The sequence below is a fragment of the Accipiter gentilis genome, chromosome 7 (genome assembly GCF_929443795.1).
Source record: "Accipiter gentilis chromosome 7, bAccGen1.1, whole genome shotgun sequence".
Taxonomy (NCBI): Eukaryota; Metazoa; Chordata; class Aves; order Accipitriformes; family Accipitridae; genus Astur; species Astur gentilis.
In genome coordinates this window covers 8,178,619-8,197,512 of record NC_064886.1, presented here as the reverse complement: position 1 = coordinate 8,197,512, position 18,894 = coordinate 8,178,619, and the positions used below count along the sequence as shown (strand labels likewise).

The 18,894-nt window shown below is 49.2% G+C and overlaps 2 protein-coding genes across 5 annotated transcripts in view; one reads left to right on the top strand and one right to left on the bottom strand.

Annotated features, from left to right (window-relative positions):
- SF3B3 (splicing factor 3b subunit 3) overlaps positions 1 to 327 on the bottom strand; it is a 30,273-nt gene extending 29,946 nt beyond the window's left edge. Inside the window, exon 1 of the mRNA XM_049804286.1 lies at positions 82 to 327. The gene's annotated coding sequence lies outside the window, so the exon portion shown is untranslated. The remainder of the gene's footprint in view (positions 1 to 81) is intronic.
- Positions 328 to 432: 105 nt separating this feature from the next.
- COG4 (component of oligomeric golgi complex 4) lies at positions 433 to 16,275 on the top strand. Of its 4 annotated transcripts, XM_049804288.1 has the most exons (19): positions 434 to 614; positions 1,187 to 1,269; positions 1,986 to 2,100; positions 2,836 to 3,010; positions 3,617 to 3,810; positions 4,276 to 4,381; positions 5,673 to 5,830; positions 6,393 to 6,451; positions 7,833 to 7,966; positions 8,495 to 8,613; positions 9,010 to 9,176; positions 9,839 to 10,004; positions 11,509 to 11,571; positions 12,046 to 12,162; positions 13,826 to 13,918; positions 14,214 to 14,297; positions 14,622 to 14,723; positions 15,119 to 15,247; positions 15,502 to 16,275. In XM_049804288.1, exons 1-19 carry the CDS (start codon positions 435 to 437, stop codon positions 15,634 to 15,636), a joined length of 2,379 nt encoding a protein of 792 aa, XP_049660245.1. In that variant the 5' UTR covers position 434; the 3' UTR covers positions 15,637 to 16,275. The 4 variants fall into 4 exon arrangements, 3 of the variants coding, with proteins under 3 accessions (XP_049660246.1, XP_049660245.1, XP_049660247.1); XM_049804289.1 differs by lacking the exons at positions 9,010 to 9,176; positions 9,839 to 10,004 and having other exon boundaries at positions 433 to 614; XM_049804290.1 differs by lacking the exons at positions 434 to 614; positions 1,986 to 2,100 and having other exon boundaries at positions 1,195 to 1,269.
- Positions 16,276 to 18,894: the final 2,619 nt, after the last annotated feature.

Here is an 18,894-nt window from a genome sequence, read left to right as displayed (position 1 = left end):
ACCAAAATGGCGACCCGTACCGCGGCTCCCCAGCCGAGGGGCCGCCACTAGGCGGGCGCGGCGCGGCCGGGCCGCCCTTACCGTACTGATGGAAGCGGATGGCGGCGGATGCTGGTCCTGTCTAGGCGGGCGCCCCTGCGGCCCCCTCCGCCATCAGCCCTGCGCCTGTGCGCTGCCCTCCCGCGCCTCCTCGAGGGGCTTTCCGCGAGGCCCGACGCGCGCGCGCCCTGTGGCGGCAGAGGCTGCCCGAAGCGGCGCCTGAATGATCGCGGGGCGACGGCAGCCGCTTCCCGTACCAAGAACCTCCGAACGCCACCCCCTCAAACGCCTTCTAGCGTAAAGCGCCGGGGAAGCGTGAGCCTCCCGCGCCGCCAGGCGGAACCGAGCGGCCGCAAACGTTCAGGCACCGCCCACGGCAGGCCCGACGGGCCTTCATGGCAGTATCGGCCGCGTCACTGCACCCCAAGATGGCGGCGGCCACGGCGCCGGGCCTGAGGGGGCCGGGGGGAGAGGGCGGTGGTTCGGCCGCCTCAGCCCTCTCCATGGAGCGGATTGAGTCGCTCACCGACTTGTCGGACCTGGAGGCCGCCTACAGCCGGCTGTGTGAGGAGGAGGTGTGTGTGGGGGCGGGCCCCGTGAGGCCGCGGGGCTCCCGGCGGCCGTCGGCTGCGGCGGGGCGGGCTGGGGCGCTCCGGAACGCGGCACCCTGGAGGTGTTGGCTGCTCTAGCCCCCTCCGGCCCGCTGCTGTGGTGACAAGGAGAGCGGGTACCTCGCTGCCAACGGCTTTCCTAGTCGTCCGGATCCCTTGCAGAGGGATTAAATACGGGCCTGACGTGGGGGGGATGGTGCCGCCTCCGCGGAGCCGGTGTCCCCGAACCGTGAGCAGCCTGCAGATTCAGAGTCCTCCTGCGTTGAGAGCTCGGCCAGGGGAGGAGTTTGTGGGTTACCTGACTTAAAAGTTGTGTGATGAGGTTTGCATAACTGATGCTTTCAAATGGCAAAAAATATAAAAATTTACAGGATTAAAATGAGAGTTTAGGAAGGATTTATTTGTCATATAAGCTCTCGGAAGTGCTAACGCCTTACTAGCTGCGTGTCCTTGACTTGGGTGTAGGGTCTGCCGTAAGTTGCTGGCCTGGAGGAGAGCTGAAGTCACACAAGACTTCCTTCGTCCTTTTCTTTCAGAAAGTCGTGCAGGAAGAGCTGGATGCCCTCCTGGAACAGCAAAGCACTATAGAGAACAAGATGGTTGCACTTCATCGCATGGGGTTAGTGATCCCCACCCTCTCCCCTTCTTTGGGCTTCTGCGCACTGTTCAGTACCTCCCTGCTTACTGCATGACTTGAAAATTCCCTTGAGTGTTGTGAGGGAAGCACATCATTCTGAGAAAATGTCAGACTTTAAATCAGTTTGTGGTACGGAACAGTAGTTGGATCCTCAGCCCCAGGTGCCCAGTTCTTTTAAGCAGCACTGACAGAGGGAACTGCTGCGCCCTCGCATGGACTGACCCGTTTCGGTGTAGGCTGGGCAGTTCTTTGAAGGTCTCACCCCAGAGATTGTCAGGTTTCAGCATGAATGCTTGGATCAGATGTCTTGTGTCAGGCTGTTTACAGGTGTGGACAGATATTGCTGCTTCTTTGTGGTGAGCTTGTGCAGGCAGCCTGGAAATTCATCCGAAGTGGCCTTATGTCTAGTAGAAGCTTGGAGCACAAGTTGACAGACTTCACCTTCCACTTCAGAAGTGGAGAGTATCATAAAGCCTCAGTACCCTGTCTGGTAGCGAGACAGTTGTTAGTCTGCCTGTGCAGCTTCTTCCAAAGCAGTCTGTTTGATTTTGATGCTTTGCTCCTGTAGGAGGGTCATGAAATGAGAGATACCGTAGCTGACAGGAGCAGTTGGGTTTGGAGGAAGAACCATCCTGCTGTTGCAGACCATCTAACTACTTAATATTTGCATCTCATGTTCAATTTGCTTGTGTTTCCAGCCCTAATTTGCAGCTTATCGAGGGGGATGCCCAGCAGTTGGCAGGGATGATCACATTCACCTGTAACCTGGCTGAGAATGTCAGCAGTAAAGTCCGCCAGCTTGACCTTGCCAAGGTAACTGGACTGAGGGGGTGTTTGGGACTTGTCACCAACAAGCCATATTCCATCTGCTCATATGCTCACAGGACAATAGAGAAATCTGTTCTTTTCTTTAGTGTGCAGGTAGGCTGGAAACTGCTTTGTTCTTTATTTTAGCAGTATCTAGTGTTGCTAGGTAATGGTATCTTGCTGGGCTCCTGGATATTGCAGGGTACAAGAGTAAATAATGCATATGCTATTCCATGTAGCGGCTGGTTCTCCAGTATGCCCTTCTGAATATGGTGAATAAGCTGAGGTTAGTCTTCGTTAGCACTCTTTCGTCAACTACAGCAGCACAGAGCGCAGTGGAGGTGGTCATTGTCATCCAAGACCAGTCAGGAATCCGGGCTGTTATATTCTTTGTACAGAGATAGGCTAAGAGGCATCAAGTCCCAGCGCTAAGGACAACTGCTCAAATCAAAACAGATAATGTGCAGTTGTATCTCTGGTCTCTGCCTGTTTGTTTAAGTGGAGTATGGCCTCTGAGTTCAACCTGAGTTTTGACAAATGCTGTTCCTCTTTTGGAGCCATTGGTCTTATGACTTTTTAAGCAGTTTGGGGTTTCTGCTTACATAGTTGTTTATTGTGTAGAGAAGTATTGCTTCAGTCTGTTTCATCCTTTCCTTCCACCCCCCACTGTCTGCTCCTCTGTAATTATCTTTCCCTGGTCCAGCACGCAGCAGGAAGCCTTACTGGTTGCCTTTCTTGCAGAATCGACTCTATCAGGCCATTCAGAGAGCTGATGACATCCTTGACCTGAAGTTCTGCATGGATGGAGTTCAAACAGCCCTGAGAAATGAAGATTATGAACAAGCAGCAGCTCATATCCATCGCTATCTGTCTCTGGACAAGTCGGTGATTGAGCTCAGTCGTCAGGGCAAGGAAGGTAAGTACTGTTTGTGAGGAGAAGCTGATAAGTCACCTTTCTAGTAGATAACTAGAGGCTGCATGATTTCCATGGCAGATAGCCTCAGCCCAGTAGACAAAGCAGAAGATCTCATGCTAGCCAAAGATCTTAGTATGTTATAGAGTAACACAGAAATGAATGTTTTTGAAGTGTTACTAGGCTTGAATTATCATTATTTGAAAGGAGAGTTCCTGACACACAGCTTTAATAATATTTTGTGTGCTAACTAGTTGAAGGACAAAAAGTTCAGGACAAAAGAAGTGAGGGAGAAGGCTCTGTCAGGGGGAAATGTTGCAGTGTTACAGTGTGCTACCAAGCAGAGCAACTGGAAGTGAAGGAGTAAATTGCCTGATCTGTAAAAGAAATGTCCAGGTTGATGTGTTCGCATCCTCCGTGCAAGACCACGACATCAGCTGTGTGTACATCACACATGTACCTATCTTTCTTTGCTTGTAGGGGAATTCCAGTGTGTCTTCTGCCTTACCACCTTAGGGCTGCACAGTGTCCTGGGAAAAAAGGTAGCCCTTGATACAGTACTAACATTGTGCTGTCACTTTTCCCTTTCTTTTCTGTCCTTTTGACCAGGGGGCATAATTGATGCCAACCTGAAGCTCCTGCAGGAAGCAGAGCAGCGCCTGAAGACAATTGTCACAGAGAAATTCGACACAGCTATGAAGCAGGGAGACTTGCCCCAGGTGGAACGGTTCTTCAAGATCTTTCCTCTGCTAGGCTTACATGAAGAGGGGCTGAGCAAGTTCTCGGAGTACCTCTGCAAGCAGGTAACAGGTTCTGTGAAACATACTGTGACCTGTCTGGTCTCCTAGGGGAAAGCAAAACCCAATCTCCATCAGCAGATGTTGTGGAAGAGATCTTGGCTCTGGCCTGTTAATCTTAGAAACCAGCACTAGTTCATCTCTCTCCCTGCATTTTGCATCCTGGGATGGGCTTTGTAGTGTATGCATACAGATCCTGCTGGTTGGCTGGCTTCTCCTCTGTCTTCCTCTTTGTGCTTGCTTAAAGCTCAGACAAGGGAGCCTGGAAAGAGAAGCAAGTTTCTGCCTCTCCTTGATCCTTGACTTTTCCACAAGAGAGGAGAGGATCCCTGTTCAAAGCAGGAACAACAGCAATAGCTCTTGCAATGGGAAGGCCAGCAAAAGCTCTGTAGGGCAAGAGACAGAGGACTGCCTTATGGGATGAAGAATATCTTTGAGTATTACCAGCTGACTGGTCCTGTTGTCATGCAGGTGGCCAACAAAGCAGAAGAGAACCTGCAGTTGGTGATGGGGACAGACATGAGTGACCGTCGAGCTGCTGTCATCTTTGCGGACACCCTGACACTCCTCTTCGAAGGTAATCTTCCTTTCCTCTTTGCTGATCGATTGAAAATAGTCCATGATGAGACTGCCCATCAATTTAAATGCATTTAATTTTGGCACCGGGAGATCACAAAATGCCTCCTTCCCCTTTGAGCTATGGGAGTGTCACGCTAGAGGGACGGGGACACAACTAATAGACTTTTTCCCAGCCAGGAGAGGGCATTACAATATGCAAGCTTTCCTACATACAGCTTGTGCAGGCACAAAGTGGATTTGCAAAGGATTTGTTGGCTTCCTCCAGGAATCAGCTCTTCCTGTTCTCTGCATCCTCAAAACAAATGGGTATTCCCTGAAGGTTTCTTCAGACATGCAGCTCTCCACACAAACAAATTGGATCCCTTAAGACTGAGCAGCTGTTGATGCCTCCAGGCCTGGCTCTTCAAGGAGGACCTCAGGAGCTTGAAAGCAGAGAGGGAGGGGAGAGAAGACAATATGAAAGCTCTGTGGGAGTGCTGCCAAAGACAGTAATTGAGACCCCATGGTGATTAACCATCTTCTCTATTAAGTCTGCTATAATTCCAGGCTGCACGACTGCCAAGTCACTCTCCCAGCCTGGCACCCTTGTTACTACTGAAGGTCCTTAGAGCCGCCGAGGCTTTCTTGGCAGTAGTGCCAAAAGAGGGGGAGCGTTGCTAACTCTTGGAGTAGAGAGTTTGTGAGAAGAAAGCGCAATATTGTAGAGATACCTCCTTGGAGGTGAGCTTTTTCACCAAGGAGGTCTTGCCTTTACTAATGCTTGCTCTCTTGGGCATCTGTGTGACAGATAAGAGCAGAGCTTTCCCTAGGCTGATTTTCCTAGCATTGCTCTTCTACTGTAACCTGGCAGGTGCTGAAAGCTGAGACTGGGCTTGGGTGGCAGTTATGTCCCCTGTCAGGTTTAGCTTATGCAGCTTTTTCCTGTGGAAACTTTCTACCTTGTGTGTTGCTGGGTAGGAGGGCAACTGACACGCATCACATGCCAGGAGCTCTCTTTACGAAGAGAGATGGCTTCTACTCCAGGAGATTTCCACTGCAGCCTTCCAATAAACAGCAGAGAGGATGGAAGGCATCATATGCAGAGAGAAGATGCCATGGAACGAAGGGTGGTAATGACAGGCCTTCAGTGAGGCACTAGAGAGTGGCTTGGACAGTCTAAACTGTTTATCTGGGGAGTGAATGATCCCTTGTTAGGTCCTGTCTGTGGACCTGTGTAGCTCTGCTCTGGGTCCAGACTGGATGGGAACTCCTGCTTGAGTCTCTCTCTTGTGCTTCCCCTCTCCCTGCAGGGATTGCTCGCATTGTGGAGACCCACCAGCCCATTGTGGAGACCTACTACGGGCCAGGGAGGCTGTACACCCTCATCAAGCACCTGCAAGTGGAGTGCGACCGGCAGGTGGAGAAGGTGGTGGACAAGTTCATCAAAGAGAGGGACTATCACAGGCAGGTAAGGGTCGTGTAATGCTGCCTGACACAGCCAACTGCGGCCTCCATCCAACTCCATGGGGCTCTGACTGCCATAGAGGTGGCAAAGTTTGACCTTGTGTATCAAGAGAAACCTTGCTTTCTTCCATATTTGCACTGATGGCTGAAGGAGTCCAGCCTGTAGCTATCCTTTCTGTTGCAAAGAAGGATTCATTGGGAGCATGGTAAGTGGACCCTGGGTACAGGATTCCTTGCTCTGCGGGTCTGTAGGGCACTTTCAGTACACCGTACCCATGGTCTTGTTCCTGCTTCTGTGTTAGATGCAGGGCTGCTATAACTGTCTCATGGTCACATACCTTGGTGCCTCTGTTGGAGTTCCCATGCCACTGCCCTTCCTGGCAGGCTGAGCTCTGTCTTGGAGGAGGTGAACAGATGTGTTTCCCTTCTCTGGCAGTGCTTTCTGCAAAGCATTCCTATCACCCTCCCTGAGTAAGCACCTCCTTAAGCTATAGCATGAGAAGCAGCTGTTAACTCCAAGTCGTCAGCAAAGACTTTGATGACTCTCCCTTTTTTTGTGATTGCAGTTCCAGCAAGTTCAGAATAGCATGATGAGAAGTTCTTCTGCAGAGAAGATTGAACCAAGGTACAAACAAAACCTCTTCTTGCTCTCTAACCTTCCACTCTTGAGCTGTTATTAACACTACTTAGCATTTAGATAACCCCCCCAGTCTTCCAGAGGCTTTGTGGCTACTAAAGTGTAAAATCCAATTGTTAGGTGCCCTTCACTGCCCTTTTATAAAGACAGCTTCTGTGCTGGTGCTTTATTTTGCTTACTCATTACTTTTGAGCCTTGATTGGCCCTAAACATTGCTGGAGGGCTGGCAATATCACTGCACATGAAGGACTGAGACTTTATAATTGCGTGTGCCCACTACCTTTTGGTGGTCAGATTACGGTCCTCGGAGCCCACAAAATGGAGCAGCTCCCTGGACAGATAATTTATGACAGAATCAGGAATAAATCTTTGGGTCTTATTTAATCTGTACTGCTGCTGCAGCAACACTGTAACATCAGTTTCCTGCTAATGAACTGAAGCGCTTTCCATCTCTCTCCTTTTCTTAAGTTTTTGCATAGCCCTTAAGTAAGGCCATTTGAAAGTGCACCCAGCCCTTCTGGCATTGCATGACTTCTCAACATGCCTTGAAAAAAAACTTAAGTTCCTCAAGCGAGATCTGTCTGTGAGCCTGCATGACTTCAGTGGTAATACAGAGATCCACTTACCATTTGCTCTGAGTAATTGTGCAAGCATCCCAGGTTTTCTGAGCTTTTGCTTTTTAACCTGTAAAATAAAGATAATGGTTCCTTATCCCACTCATGTGTTGTGAGGCTTTGAGCAGGATTTGTAAAGTTCTTTTTTGCACACTGGCAAAAAAGCTGCTGATGTGACAGTCTTTTTTTTCAGTCATCTGTGATCTGAACACTGTGTTCTGCATTGTCACGTGCTTTTCTGGTCTCACATTTCCTGAGCTGTTGAGCTTAAACAGATTCTTCATCATTTTCAGAGAAACATGAATCTGTGCACAGAAGCAGATACATGGAGATGGCAGGATATTTCTAACACTGGCCACGTAGGGCTCATAGAGTCATAGCAAAACTGTGGTAGGAAAGGACTGCTGAAGGTCTCTAGTCCAACCTCCCATGCAAAACAGGGCTAATTCTGAAGTTATATCAGGTTGCTTAAAGTCTTGCAGTCCTTGCTGTTGTGATTTTAACGTGGTTGTTCTCACATCAACGAGGAAAAAAGAAGTTTCTCTGTAATGATTTTTTTCAGGACGTTTTGCTTTTATGTGCATTCTTTGCACATAACAGTTATTCTGCTGAGCTTTGCCACTCAACAGCACAGATGGAAAGGGACAGTATTGATCTCATAGCAAGAGAACAGAAAACACACTACGTAACTCAATGAAATTAGTGCCTCTCCTTTTGTAGTCTTGCTACCTTGATTCTTGCTATGTTCCTTCCAGGGAACTTGACCCTATTTTAACAGAAGTCACTTTGATGAACGCCCGCAGTGAGCTCTACTTGAGGTTCATCAAGAGACGAATAATAGCCGATTTTGAGGTGGGAGACTCCATGGCCTCGGAGGAGGTAAAGCAAGGTAACACCTTGAATACCAATACTTACAGGCTCTCTGCTCCTTACAGCCAGAAGTAGAGATATATCTGAGTTAGTGGCAGAGCAGTGACACAGGATCTGCAAATATGCTTTGAGAGCACTCTGTGGAGGAGGATTCTGTAGCCTGGCCTCCCCAAATCTGTTTTCAGCACTGGTTGTTCCCTCTAATAGGGAAACCAACATTAGGAATGACTGCAGAGCACAATAAACAAGGTCCCCAAAGAGAGGGAGGGCCCTTTGGATGCTGCAGGCACAGATCCTAAAGGTGGAGGCCACAGGGTAAACAGGCTCAGGGTTTATGGTATTCCATGGAGCTCTGGAAATCACTTTTGTCACCTGCAAAATTCAGCTCAGCAATTTCAGCTCCACAGTCGAGGCCTGTGATTTCTTCCAGGTTGGTCTTTGCTGGTGTGTGTCCATTGGGTGCCCATAGGACAGGCAGCAAGGGGATTAGCTGGAACTCCTGTCTGGCCCTTGGTGCCTGCTGATGGTTCTCTTTTGCATTCTGTAGAGCATCAAAAATACCTGGACAAGCTCCTCAACAACTGTCTGCTGAGCCGCACGATGCAAGAGCTCATTGGCTACTACATCACCATGGAGGAATACTTCATGAGGGAGACTGTCAACAAGGTAGGGCTCAGACTGCTGCTTGCAATAGCCTGCATTCTCTGCTAGCGCCTGAGACCTCTACATGTGCTCTACAGTCCTCTACTGAGCATCCCTAGGGAGGGAGATGAGTACATGGCAGGTCTGCAGTTGTTGGGAAGGTCTTCTGTTTCCTTTGGCCTTGAAAAGCAAGTAGTTGTTTCTGAACTTTGACTCCAAACATACTCCTGAGTATCTTCCAGAGACAGGTCTTCCAGGTCTATGGGCTACTGAAAACTAGGATGAGTGATGCCAGGCCACACATGGTACAGTTCAGCTCAGGGTGAAATGGGCAGGCTGGCAGTTTGGTCTTAAGAGCACTGCTCTGAAAGGGCACCTTTGCTTGCTGAGCTCAGGGCACTGAGGCAGCTTTCTTTGCAGGCTGTTGCCATGGACAGCTATGAGAAGGGCCAGCTCACCTCCAGCATGGTGGATGACGTGTTTTATATAGTGAAGAAGTGCATTGGGCGTGCTCTGTCCAGCTCCAGCATAGACTGTCTCTGTGCCATGATCAACCACTCCACCACCGAGCTGGAGTCTGACTTCAGGTAATGAAAATACACCAGGTTCATTGTAACTTGCCTCCACCTCATGGTCTGCGAACAGTGTTTGCTTGTGTTCTTCACCTTTGAACCTCTGCTTTGTCATGTCCATGGAAGATACTCGTAGGAAGCAGCGTCAGGTGTGGCATGGGAAGCTGGAGCTGGGCATACTTTTCTCACAGTAGTGGTGGTCACCTGTAGAACAAACAGAAAAAGGAACCTCGTGGCCCCAAATCCTTATGCAACTCGGTCACCATGTAGCGTTGGAGTGCTATCCTGCTTGGTGGTACACGGTCAGCCCTAATTGTTCTCTGGGTTGCCTGTGAGATTGCTTTGCAACTTGAACTTGGGGTGAACCTGCAGAAATTGTCCTGCTCCTGTTTTTCATCACAACATGGGAGTGGGGAACTGTGACTGAAGACAGCAGACAGCTGCAGGCAGCATTTTGGGGAAAACTCAGAAACTGGGTGGCTGTAGGGTTTTTTCAGCCTTGTGTCCTTTAGATGCTCTCAGGAGATATTTGCCAGCCCTCTTTTGTCCCTGTTAAGTTCCACTTACCTTGTTCAGGTCACAGCTCAGACAGAGTGCTGTCTCTCATCACAGAGCACAACTCTGCTGTGGCTTGCAGTATTTGCTCTAACCCCTGATATGTTCTGCTTGCCCCATAGGGAGGTTCTGTACAACAAGCTGAAGCAGGGCTTTCCAGCCACGACCTTCCAGGACTTCCAGAGAGGGGTGACCAGTGCCGTGAACATCATGCACAGCAGCCTGCAGCAGGGCAAGTTCGATACCAAAGGCATTGAAAGCACCGATGAGGCCAAGCAGTCCTTTCTGGTGGGTTTGGTGGCTGTTCTGGTGTAGAATGAGTTGAGGTGAGGGGAAAGACAATGGAGAGCTCTTGGGAACAGGGTTGGTGTGACTGTCACATGTTCAGAGAACCTGAAAACCTGTTCAGGCATGGCGAGTGGCCTAACTTTGGATGTCTGGTAGGTGCTTCTACCTCACCTCACGTTTGCAGGGTTTCCACACCAGACCTGTGCAAGTACGATCCTGTGACTGCCTTCTTAGGCTGCTGCAATGATGGTTCCCTCCAGGCTGGGAAAGAGTTTGTGCTTTTCTGAGGTGTCCATCAATCCTGTTTTTCACAGGCTCTGCACAAAGGTGGGAAAGCATCTCATCCACACCTTCCTCTAGATGAAAAAGTTTTCTGGCCCACGCTCAGGGCTCCTTCATTCTTGCTTATCGGATCGAAGAGTTTCCATTAGAGCAGGGTTGTCTCTCTGCTTGGCCTGCAAGATCCTCCTGTTGCCTTCTAACAGCAGCGCTGCAAATCTCTGCATGCTTGAGCAGGCCAGAACATGGCAGTGACCATTAGAGACCCCTTGGAGAGCATTTGAAGGGCCATCGCTCCTGTCTTTTGCAGCATAACACATACTTCCCAAGGTGGAATGCTGTATAGACCTTGCATTGTGGAAAAGACCTCACTGGGAGAGCAGCTCTGGATCTGAGCAGACCTGTGGGCAGAGACTCAGAGCACTCGAGAGGGGCTGGCTCACCTTGACTTGTCTCCCTCTCTGTGAGTTGCTGTGAACACCCGGTGCTGAAGAGGCTCCTTGGGACTTTCACTGTACAAGGAGAGAAGGCAACAAAGCGAACAGGAAGGACTGAACTCTTCCATTTCATTAAATTCTTCGTTACAGGTTTCTGCATTTCTTGAAGCAAAGTGCTTAAAATGTCAGTTCTCCCACTGGAATTCCTCATTCACCTGTCAGCTTGCCTCATTTCCTTGTCTGCACAAACCCCAGCCTTATAGTGACGTTTAGTTCAGCTTCAGCAGGTAGGGAACAGTCTGTTCAGTGAAGAACAGATACTCATCTGGCAGGACAGGTGCTGACTCCCCTGCCTAGATACAAATACCCTCCTGCCTCCCCTGCTTCTCTGGACATGGTGTATAAACCGTCACTTCCAGCCATTCCTGGTCTGTTTTTCTTCATGACACTGTCACAGAAAGTTAGGGGTACATCCTGTCTTCCACCAGTAACCCATGAGTGGGGCTTTGCTGCAACATAGTGGACAGAATGATGAGGAAAAGCAGTAAATTATCTCAAACTTTGTACTAGCTGCAGGTTCAGCACACATGCTCAGTTACTGAAGTTCAGCTTCATGCAGCTCTGTGAATCTGCAATGCTTTGATCACAGGGTAGCACCTCTGTCCCTCAAGTATTTGCATTTCAGCCTGTACTGTGAGCAGGGCATGGAGTAAATGTACGGACTTGGGGCTGAGACGCTGGGAAGTTCCAGTGAATTCTACTTGGGTTTGTTTTGTTGTTTTTTCCAGGTGACCTTAAACAATGTGGAAGTCTGCAGCGAAAACATCATGACCCTAAAGAAGACTTTGGAGGTGCAGTCTGGATTCTTTACTGGTTTTTTTCTTAATCAGATTTCTAATATCCTCCCTTTGGGGGGGATCAAGTAAACTATCTGGACTTCACTATGCCCAAATTCCTGAGGTCTTTCCTCCAGTCTTAGGAAAGCAATTTTGAGCTGGCAGAGCAATCTCCAGCTGATAGTAGCAGCTGGAAATACCAGTTCCTCCAGCTTGATCAACCTGGCACAGGCTGGGAGCCAGTGGAATAACATGTGCATCATTGAGAGGTTGTGGTTCTCTGGTGCTGGGCTAGATAGCCCCCAGCTTCCTTTCTTGCTGTCCTCTCCTGAGCTGGAGCCAGCAGCCTCTGCCTTCACAGGGGCAGGAGTCTGGTGCCTATCCTAGCTTGCAAGTGTGATGGTGGGCAGCCAGAGCTCAGCAACATGAAGGGACAGAAACTGCCCAGGTAATTTATTTGCAACTTGCTTGTGGATCTCTTCCCTGCAGAGTGACTGCAGCAAACTGCTTAGCCAAGGCTTTGGGGGTGAGCAAGCGCAGGCCAAGATTGACAGCTGTCTCTCTGACATGGCTGCCGTCTCCAACAAATTTCGTGACCTGCTGCAGGTGAGTGCCTTGCTGAGTTACTGCTGGCCTCCAACACAAGCTGGCCAGTGTCTTCAGGGAGAGCTCAGGCAGGAATCTGACCTCCCCAAGGTCTGGGCCATGTCTGACTCCAGGAGTGCTGGGCAGGGGTGCAGGAGGGAGTAAATCAGTCAGCTTTGAGGCATGGAAACAGATCCAGCTCATTTGCACAGCTGCACCAGCTGGTGGCTGTGTAAAAAACACTGGAAGCAGCTGCAGAGCCAGGAGGAATGTTGCTCCATTTGTCTTCACTAAGCACAGAGTTGTAGTTGATTCAGCATTTTCAGGAGAAGAAATATTAATAGCATTTCCATCTCTTCCATTCTCCCTCATGGCGCAGCATGTTGTCAAGTTGTCCAGAGCCTCACTAGGTAACACTGAAGACGGGCTGTTGGTAGAGAAGAGCTGCTCTTCTCTCGGGTTTCTCCTCCATTCCCAAATGGAAATACTGCCCAGCACAGGGCAGAAGGCTCTCTGGCTAAATCCACTGTCTTGTGTGGCACGCTGGGGCCTGTTGCCCTAAAATTTCACAGTGGTCTTTGGCAGGGAGAGGAACAGGGAGACCTAATACCTCCTGTGGAAAGAAACCAAGCAAAAGAGAGCATTTTGAACCACATTTGCTATCAGCCTTGTACTTTATAGAGGGGCCAGACTATTTTTTGTTTGGCTTTGCAGTTCACTGCAGCCAGATGCCTTCAGGCCGGTATTGCCAGCGAACCCTCTTGAGGCTTGTGGTCAGTATCGAAACCAAAGAGCTCATTAGTAAGGAGTAAAACTCTCCAGTCTAGATCTAGTGCAGTATTAAAACTGGCTGCAAAGCAATCGAGGCTGAGCAGCAAGCTCCTGCGCTGCCCGAGTCACACACACATTGAATTTGCCTTGGAAAAGAACAACTGCCAGCAGGGCCTCCTTAGAAATGCCAATTTTAGTTAAAAACTTCCATCAAATGCCAGGCAGTATCAGTACCTGAATACTTTAATGCCGGGTGAGCTTTCTTGACATCTTGCTGGGCCAAATGGGGGTAGTTGGCAGGAGAGGGCTTTCGGAGAGCTCTCGAGCATTGAAGCAGGCAGAACAGCCTTTGCTGACAACCTGCTGCTCAGGGGAGATGCCGTGTGCTGGGGTTATGATTAATTCAGGAAACTAACTGCAGTTACAGCTTTTATCCTCCTTTTAGCTTCTCCTACTGAGCTAAGCTGCACCAGAGGTGGGAGACATCAGTTGAGTTCAATCATGGTGTCCTCCTGCCTGGTGCTGAGTGGAGAGGCTGGTGCTTGTGTCCTTTCCTACCCTGGTGGGATGTGAAAAGAATGCCTCTCTTCTGCCAGGAAACATCGGTAGCTGTGTGGGCAGGGGTGGGGGAAGCACGAGCCCCTCAAGCCTGTGCAAGTCAGCACAACAGCAGCTTCTGGGCCAACGTCCTTCCTCTTCCTGTCATCGTGGTGTCCTCAGAGCCCTCCAGCACAAGAAGAGTGTAGGATCTGAGACTTCTGGGTTCAGTTTCCTGTGCAAGGCTGTGGGTCTGTTTCCCCAGCTTGCAGTGATGATGGAAGGCAGCATCAAGACACCCTGGGTGTAAATACTGTGTGCTGTCGGACGATAGCTGTGGTCAGTCACTCTCCTCTCTTCTGCCTGTCCCCATCAGGAAGGTCTCAATGAGCTAAACAGCACAGCTATCAAGCCCCAGGTGAAGCCCTGGATCAACCTATTCCTCTCCGTCTCCCACAACATCGAGGAGGTAAGGCTCAGCATTCTCTGCTTCCAGCCATACTTCTGCACCCTCCATGGTCCACTCAGCAGCACAATCAGCAAGCACTGTCTCATTCCCCTCAGTTCTCTGCTGTTTCCTCAGCACAGAACACCAGTGAAATAACCAGAACTTGCTCTGTATCCAAGCCTGGAAAGGGACATTTGGCTAGAGAAGAGCTTGAGAAAATGGAAGGGGTGCAGTGCTGCTCCAGGAGGGACCTCCATTCCTGCCCTCTGGGCCATTTGCTGCTGCGTAAACAACAGCTTTTGTATTTCAATGTCAGGAGGAGTTCAGCGACTATGAAGCTAATGACCCCTGGGTCCAGCAATTCATCGTCAATCTGGAACAGCAGATGACGGAGTTCAAGGTAAGAGAGAGAGAGGGATGTGGCAGCCTGCCAGGCTTTGGCCAGACCTCCACATGGCATCTCCCAACTCTTCCCCTGCTCAGGGGAATGGCAGACAGAGATGTCCTCTAGTGCTTTGCAGGGCTCTTGGAGACCCAGTCACCCCCTTCAGCAATTCTGAAAGCCTGCTTGCAAGTCCCACATACCTGGATCACTTCTGTGGTGGTCTCCGCTTGCTGAGCCTGCAAGCGACAGGTCTTTATTTGAAAGCTCTCACAGGGCTTGGGTTTTGCCGAGCTCCACTCAGTTGCTCCTGACAAGATTGACGTGGGTTTCTGCTTCCAGGCTGGACTGTCTCCAGTGATTTATGACACCCTCACTGGTCTTATGACCAGTCTCATAGCCATTGAACTGGAGAAAGTGCTGCTCAAATCCACCTTCAGCAGGGTAAGCAAAACACTGTCCTCTACCTTTCATTCTGGCTTGACTGCAAACCCTCCATCAGGAAAACCCTCAGTAGAGGGATGGGGCAGGGCAGAGGCAAATGTTAGTCTCAGAGAAGCTCTGCCACTGCTGGTGGCCAGCTCAGGGAGACCTTGCATTAGCACACACAGGGAGAAAGTGTATTTTGTGATGGGGCTGGGAAGACCGTGCATCAATAAGGGAGCTGGCTTTTAAGGTGGGTCTAAACATAAGCCCGTTTAACCTGCAATAAATGGTCTAACTGGAACCCTCCTGCTCAGAGACCTCCCCCTGCGCCCCTGTAACTTTTGTTAATTGTGTGTTTGGCACAACCCTTAGGCCTGCTCAGAGAGTTAACAGAGCTCCCTTGGTCCCCACAGCTTGGTGGTCTGCAGTTTGACAAGGAGCTGAGGTCTCTCATAGCCTATCTCACCACAGTCACCACTTGGACTATCCGCGACAAGTTTGCCCGTCTTTCTCAGATGGCCACGATCCTCAATCTGGAAAGGGTGAGCTGCGCTTTTGTCTCCTTTTATTGGGGGACTGCAGGAGCCCCAGCTGGACTCTACATGGATTTACTGGGCTCATCCAGATGTTGTCACATCTATGGGCTATGGAGAAGCTGGAAATGTTGCCCTGTGCCTGATGGGTGTTTGCCTGCAGGGGTTAGTGGCAGGAAATACCGTGACAGTAGCCAGAGTTTGAACTCACCTGTGAGGGCAGGGTGTGCGAGTTGTCTCCTGCAGCTCTCCTCTTTCTCCAGGTGACGGAGATCCTGGATTACTGGGGCCCAAACTCAGGCCCGCTCACCTGGCGCCTTACTCCAGCCGAAGTCCGGCAGGTGCTGGCTCTCCGAATTGACTTCCGCAGCGAGGATATCAAGCGGCTGCGCCTGTAGTTGGTTGGTGCTTGGGTCAGCACCGCGCTGGAGGCAACAGCAGGAGGGCTGCAGCCCTGGAGCCTGCCCAGGTCCTGGCCTGTTAGATGGTGTGGGGATGGGGTGATGTCTGCCCTTCTGCTCGTGTTCCTCAGAGCAAGGGGTTTTTGTGGGCCCAGAAAGAAGAGCTGCCGTCCTTTTGTGGGAGCAGAAACAAGGCAGCAGAGGCATCTCTCACATTGAGAGCAGCGTGACAGTTTCTGAAAACACATGCTAGTCTGAGGGACAAGCTTGTGCTACCTCCTGAATCCCTTCATTCCGCTGCCCTGTGAGAGGCCACAGGTCAGGAAATTTGGGGGCTGTTGTGGTGTGGTTCAAATATGGGTCTGCAGAGAGTGCTCTGCCCACGCTGTTGGCTGCAGAGTTCCTTCTGTACCACCAGTTCAAGGCTCAGCTACTGGAGTCTTACAAATCCTGAGCCCTGGCTCTCCTGGTGGCAATGGGGACCATTCTGTTGAAGGGAAAAGGAGTATTTCCTTGTGGGGAAGGTGCTTGGAAAAATCCCTAGAAAGCCGCTGTAAGAAGTGGGGCTGTGTCCCTGCCAGTTTGCTGTGCCCTGTACAACTACTCTGTAAATAAACCTCACCTGGCTAAACAGCAGCCTCGGGTGTGGGCCTGGTGATGTCTGTGGGCCTGGAGGGAGCTGGAGAGATGCGGGACAAGAGCTGTCCACAGTTTCTCCTCTTCTACCCTGTGCCACAGCATCAAGAGAATCTTCCTGCCCCAGCTGGCTCCAGTGTATCATGAGTACAAACACTTCTGAGATGGAACCTGGTGCCAACCTGCCGCTTGGCTGCTTCTTGCAGCAGCACTCCCATGCTGTCCCCTGTCAGCCAGGGCTGTGGAGGGTGATGACCAACCAGTCCCTGCACTCAAGTTCTGCCATACCCACCCCTAGAAGAGCTTTGCCCCTCAAATGGCTAGGCCCTTGCTATCCTGCGGGGAGGGAGGAGCCCTGCTAGGGACAGAGGGGCATAAACACATACTGGGAACAAGCCTTTTTATTCCACAAGGCTGCAGGGACTAGTAACTTGCTGCAGAAATAGTCTCTTAGCATGGGAGAGGGACTTGATTCCACATCTGGGTGCATCCTTGGTGCAGGAGCATTGCACGCCAAACAGAAAGCACGGGCTCGTGCTGCTGGAAGAGCATGAAGATTCCTGCTAGAGGCAGCATCACAAATGCTATACTTTTCCCTTTGGAGAACCATGAAAACCAGAGTGAACCCCCAAAATCAGCCTGGAGACCCTAGCAAACTGTGCTTCCAGCAGGACTACCCTCCAGGGATGGTTTTGCCTGCTCAGCTCATCACAACTTCTCCACTGGTACTACTAGCTTGAACATACAGTCTTGCATTGCATTAATAACTACCTAACTTCTTGCTTTTTATTTTTTTTTATTTATATTCATATTGCTACTATTCTAATCCAGTTTTATTGTATTTCATCTGTGAACAGAAAATCCATCTAAGAGGATAACAACCTACTGATGATACTCACTAATGGAATTATTCTGTTAGCTAACAACAGTAAATGCTTGTGCTATGATGCCATAGGTCCAATACTTGGATGATCCCACAGGGGTTATCCCATTTCTCTGGCTAGGTACAGAGACACCTTCCAGCAGGGTGCCCAAGGTTCGGGTGGCCTCTTAACTATGTTGTGACCAGAACAAAGCAAAACAGAAGTCAGAAAGCCAGCAGGGTTGGCAGAAAAGTCAGTACAGATGTGGCCCGACAAATGGTGTTGCTTTCCCCTGGCGGGCAGAAAAACCTTGTAGCAACAGCAGGAGCAACAGCAGAATTTGGGGTTAACTTCACTACGCAAGGAATACAGAATACGAAGAACTTCTGTTTTCTGTATGGGACCTGGATCACTACAGGGATGAGTCAGTGTTTGGATGTTTTACCATTAGCTACAGGGAGAGCAAGGGCAGGCCTCTAGCCTACAATTGGCAAGCAAAAATTATGAACTTTCAGGCATTTTTTTTAAACAAAACAATAAGAGTAATAAAAAGACATTTGAAATGAGGAAAATGTGGTTTTGAAAAGCCTTTTCCATGACCCCAAGTGCATTTACTCACCATGTATCACCTTCCCAATGTAAAAAAAAAAATCTGTAAATTTCTCAAAAGAGACAGAGAGAAAGAAAAAGGAAACATTATGTCATTTGATCCAAATGTATTCAGACATATACTGTGGACTTACTGCTGGCCTTCTTAAAGGAAATACTGATGTGATCCTGGCCTGCTTCAGACACAGCAAGATTTAAATTATACACTAGTTTAAACTTTTGGGTTATAAAATTATGCTACTTAAGTTCACTTAATACTTTTTTTTATAGAGCAAGAGAGAATACTGCCTTTAAGCAACTTTGGTTTGTATAACTTGACCAGTTAAAAAAAATAAAAGATTTTGAAGCAGATACTGGCTTCCTGATCATATCTGACTGCATCACTGAAGGGTAAGCACAACCACGCAAGTACTGTATTGGTTAAATACAGCACAAAATTTAGGGAGATTTTGGCATGAAAGAAAACCTACATATATATATGTGAGCAGCGATTCAGATATCTCATTTAATCTAGGTGTTGTGAATCACCCACCAGAGGATCCTTCAGATCTTGTTTGACCAGAAAAAAATGAGAGAGAAGCTCATTTAGGATGACAGACTTGTCCTCTTCCCCGGATACGCTCTCTATAAGCATGTTTAAAACTAGGCTTCACCTTATCTAGAGCATAGAAAGTCTTTATATCACGAAAGATTAATCCATTTCTTAATTTTACACTCACAGTCACCATCTTTCTAACTGAAGTAGATTGAAAGAAATTTCTTTAGTAACGCTGGGTATCGCTGGTAAACTGAAGTACCTCAAATACAGCTGTAAGGAACTGCTCTTCTTTCCTGTGACTGAATCTCTTTCCTTACTCCTTTAAGTAAAGAGTAAGCGTCTTTAGTACACTGTGATTAAAGTCTCATTAACACTAAGAATTTAAAAAAAATCACCTTGCAAGGTCTATGTACTTCTTAAATTTTCCCATGATGGTTGAGGCTGCAATAACAGGATAGCTCTGGGATAAAAGTCTGTCTTCTGTGTATTGGTGTTAGGAAGCTTTGCCTCTGATGGAAAGCATGAGGAAAGAATTGCCACAGAGGGGAAGAATAAAAACTTCTAGAAAACTCCTTCAGGGGACCTTCAGCAGGTGTTACCTGCCAGATC

Coding starts and splice junctions, on each gene's coding strand:
- COG4 (XM_049804288.1), top strand. CDS start 435: ATGGCAGTATCGGCCGCGTCACTGCACCCCAAGATGGCGGCGGCCACG. Junction 11,572..12,045: donor CCCTAAAGAAGACTTTGGAG/GTGCAGTCTGGA, acceptor TCTTCCCTGCAG/AGTGACTGCAGCAAACTGCT. Junction 15,248..15,501: donor CGATCCTCAATCTGGAAAGG/GTGAGCTGCGCT, acceptor CTCTTTCTCCAG/GTGACGGAGATCCTGGATTA.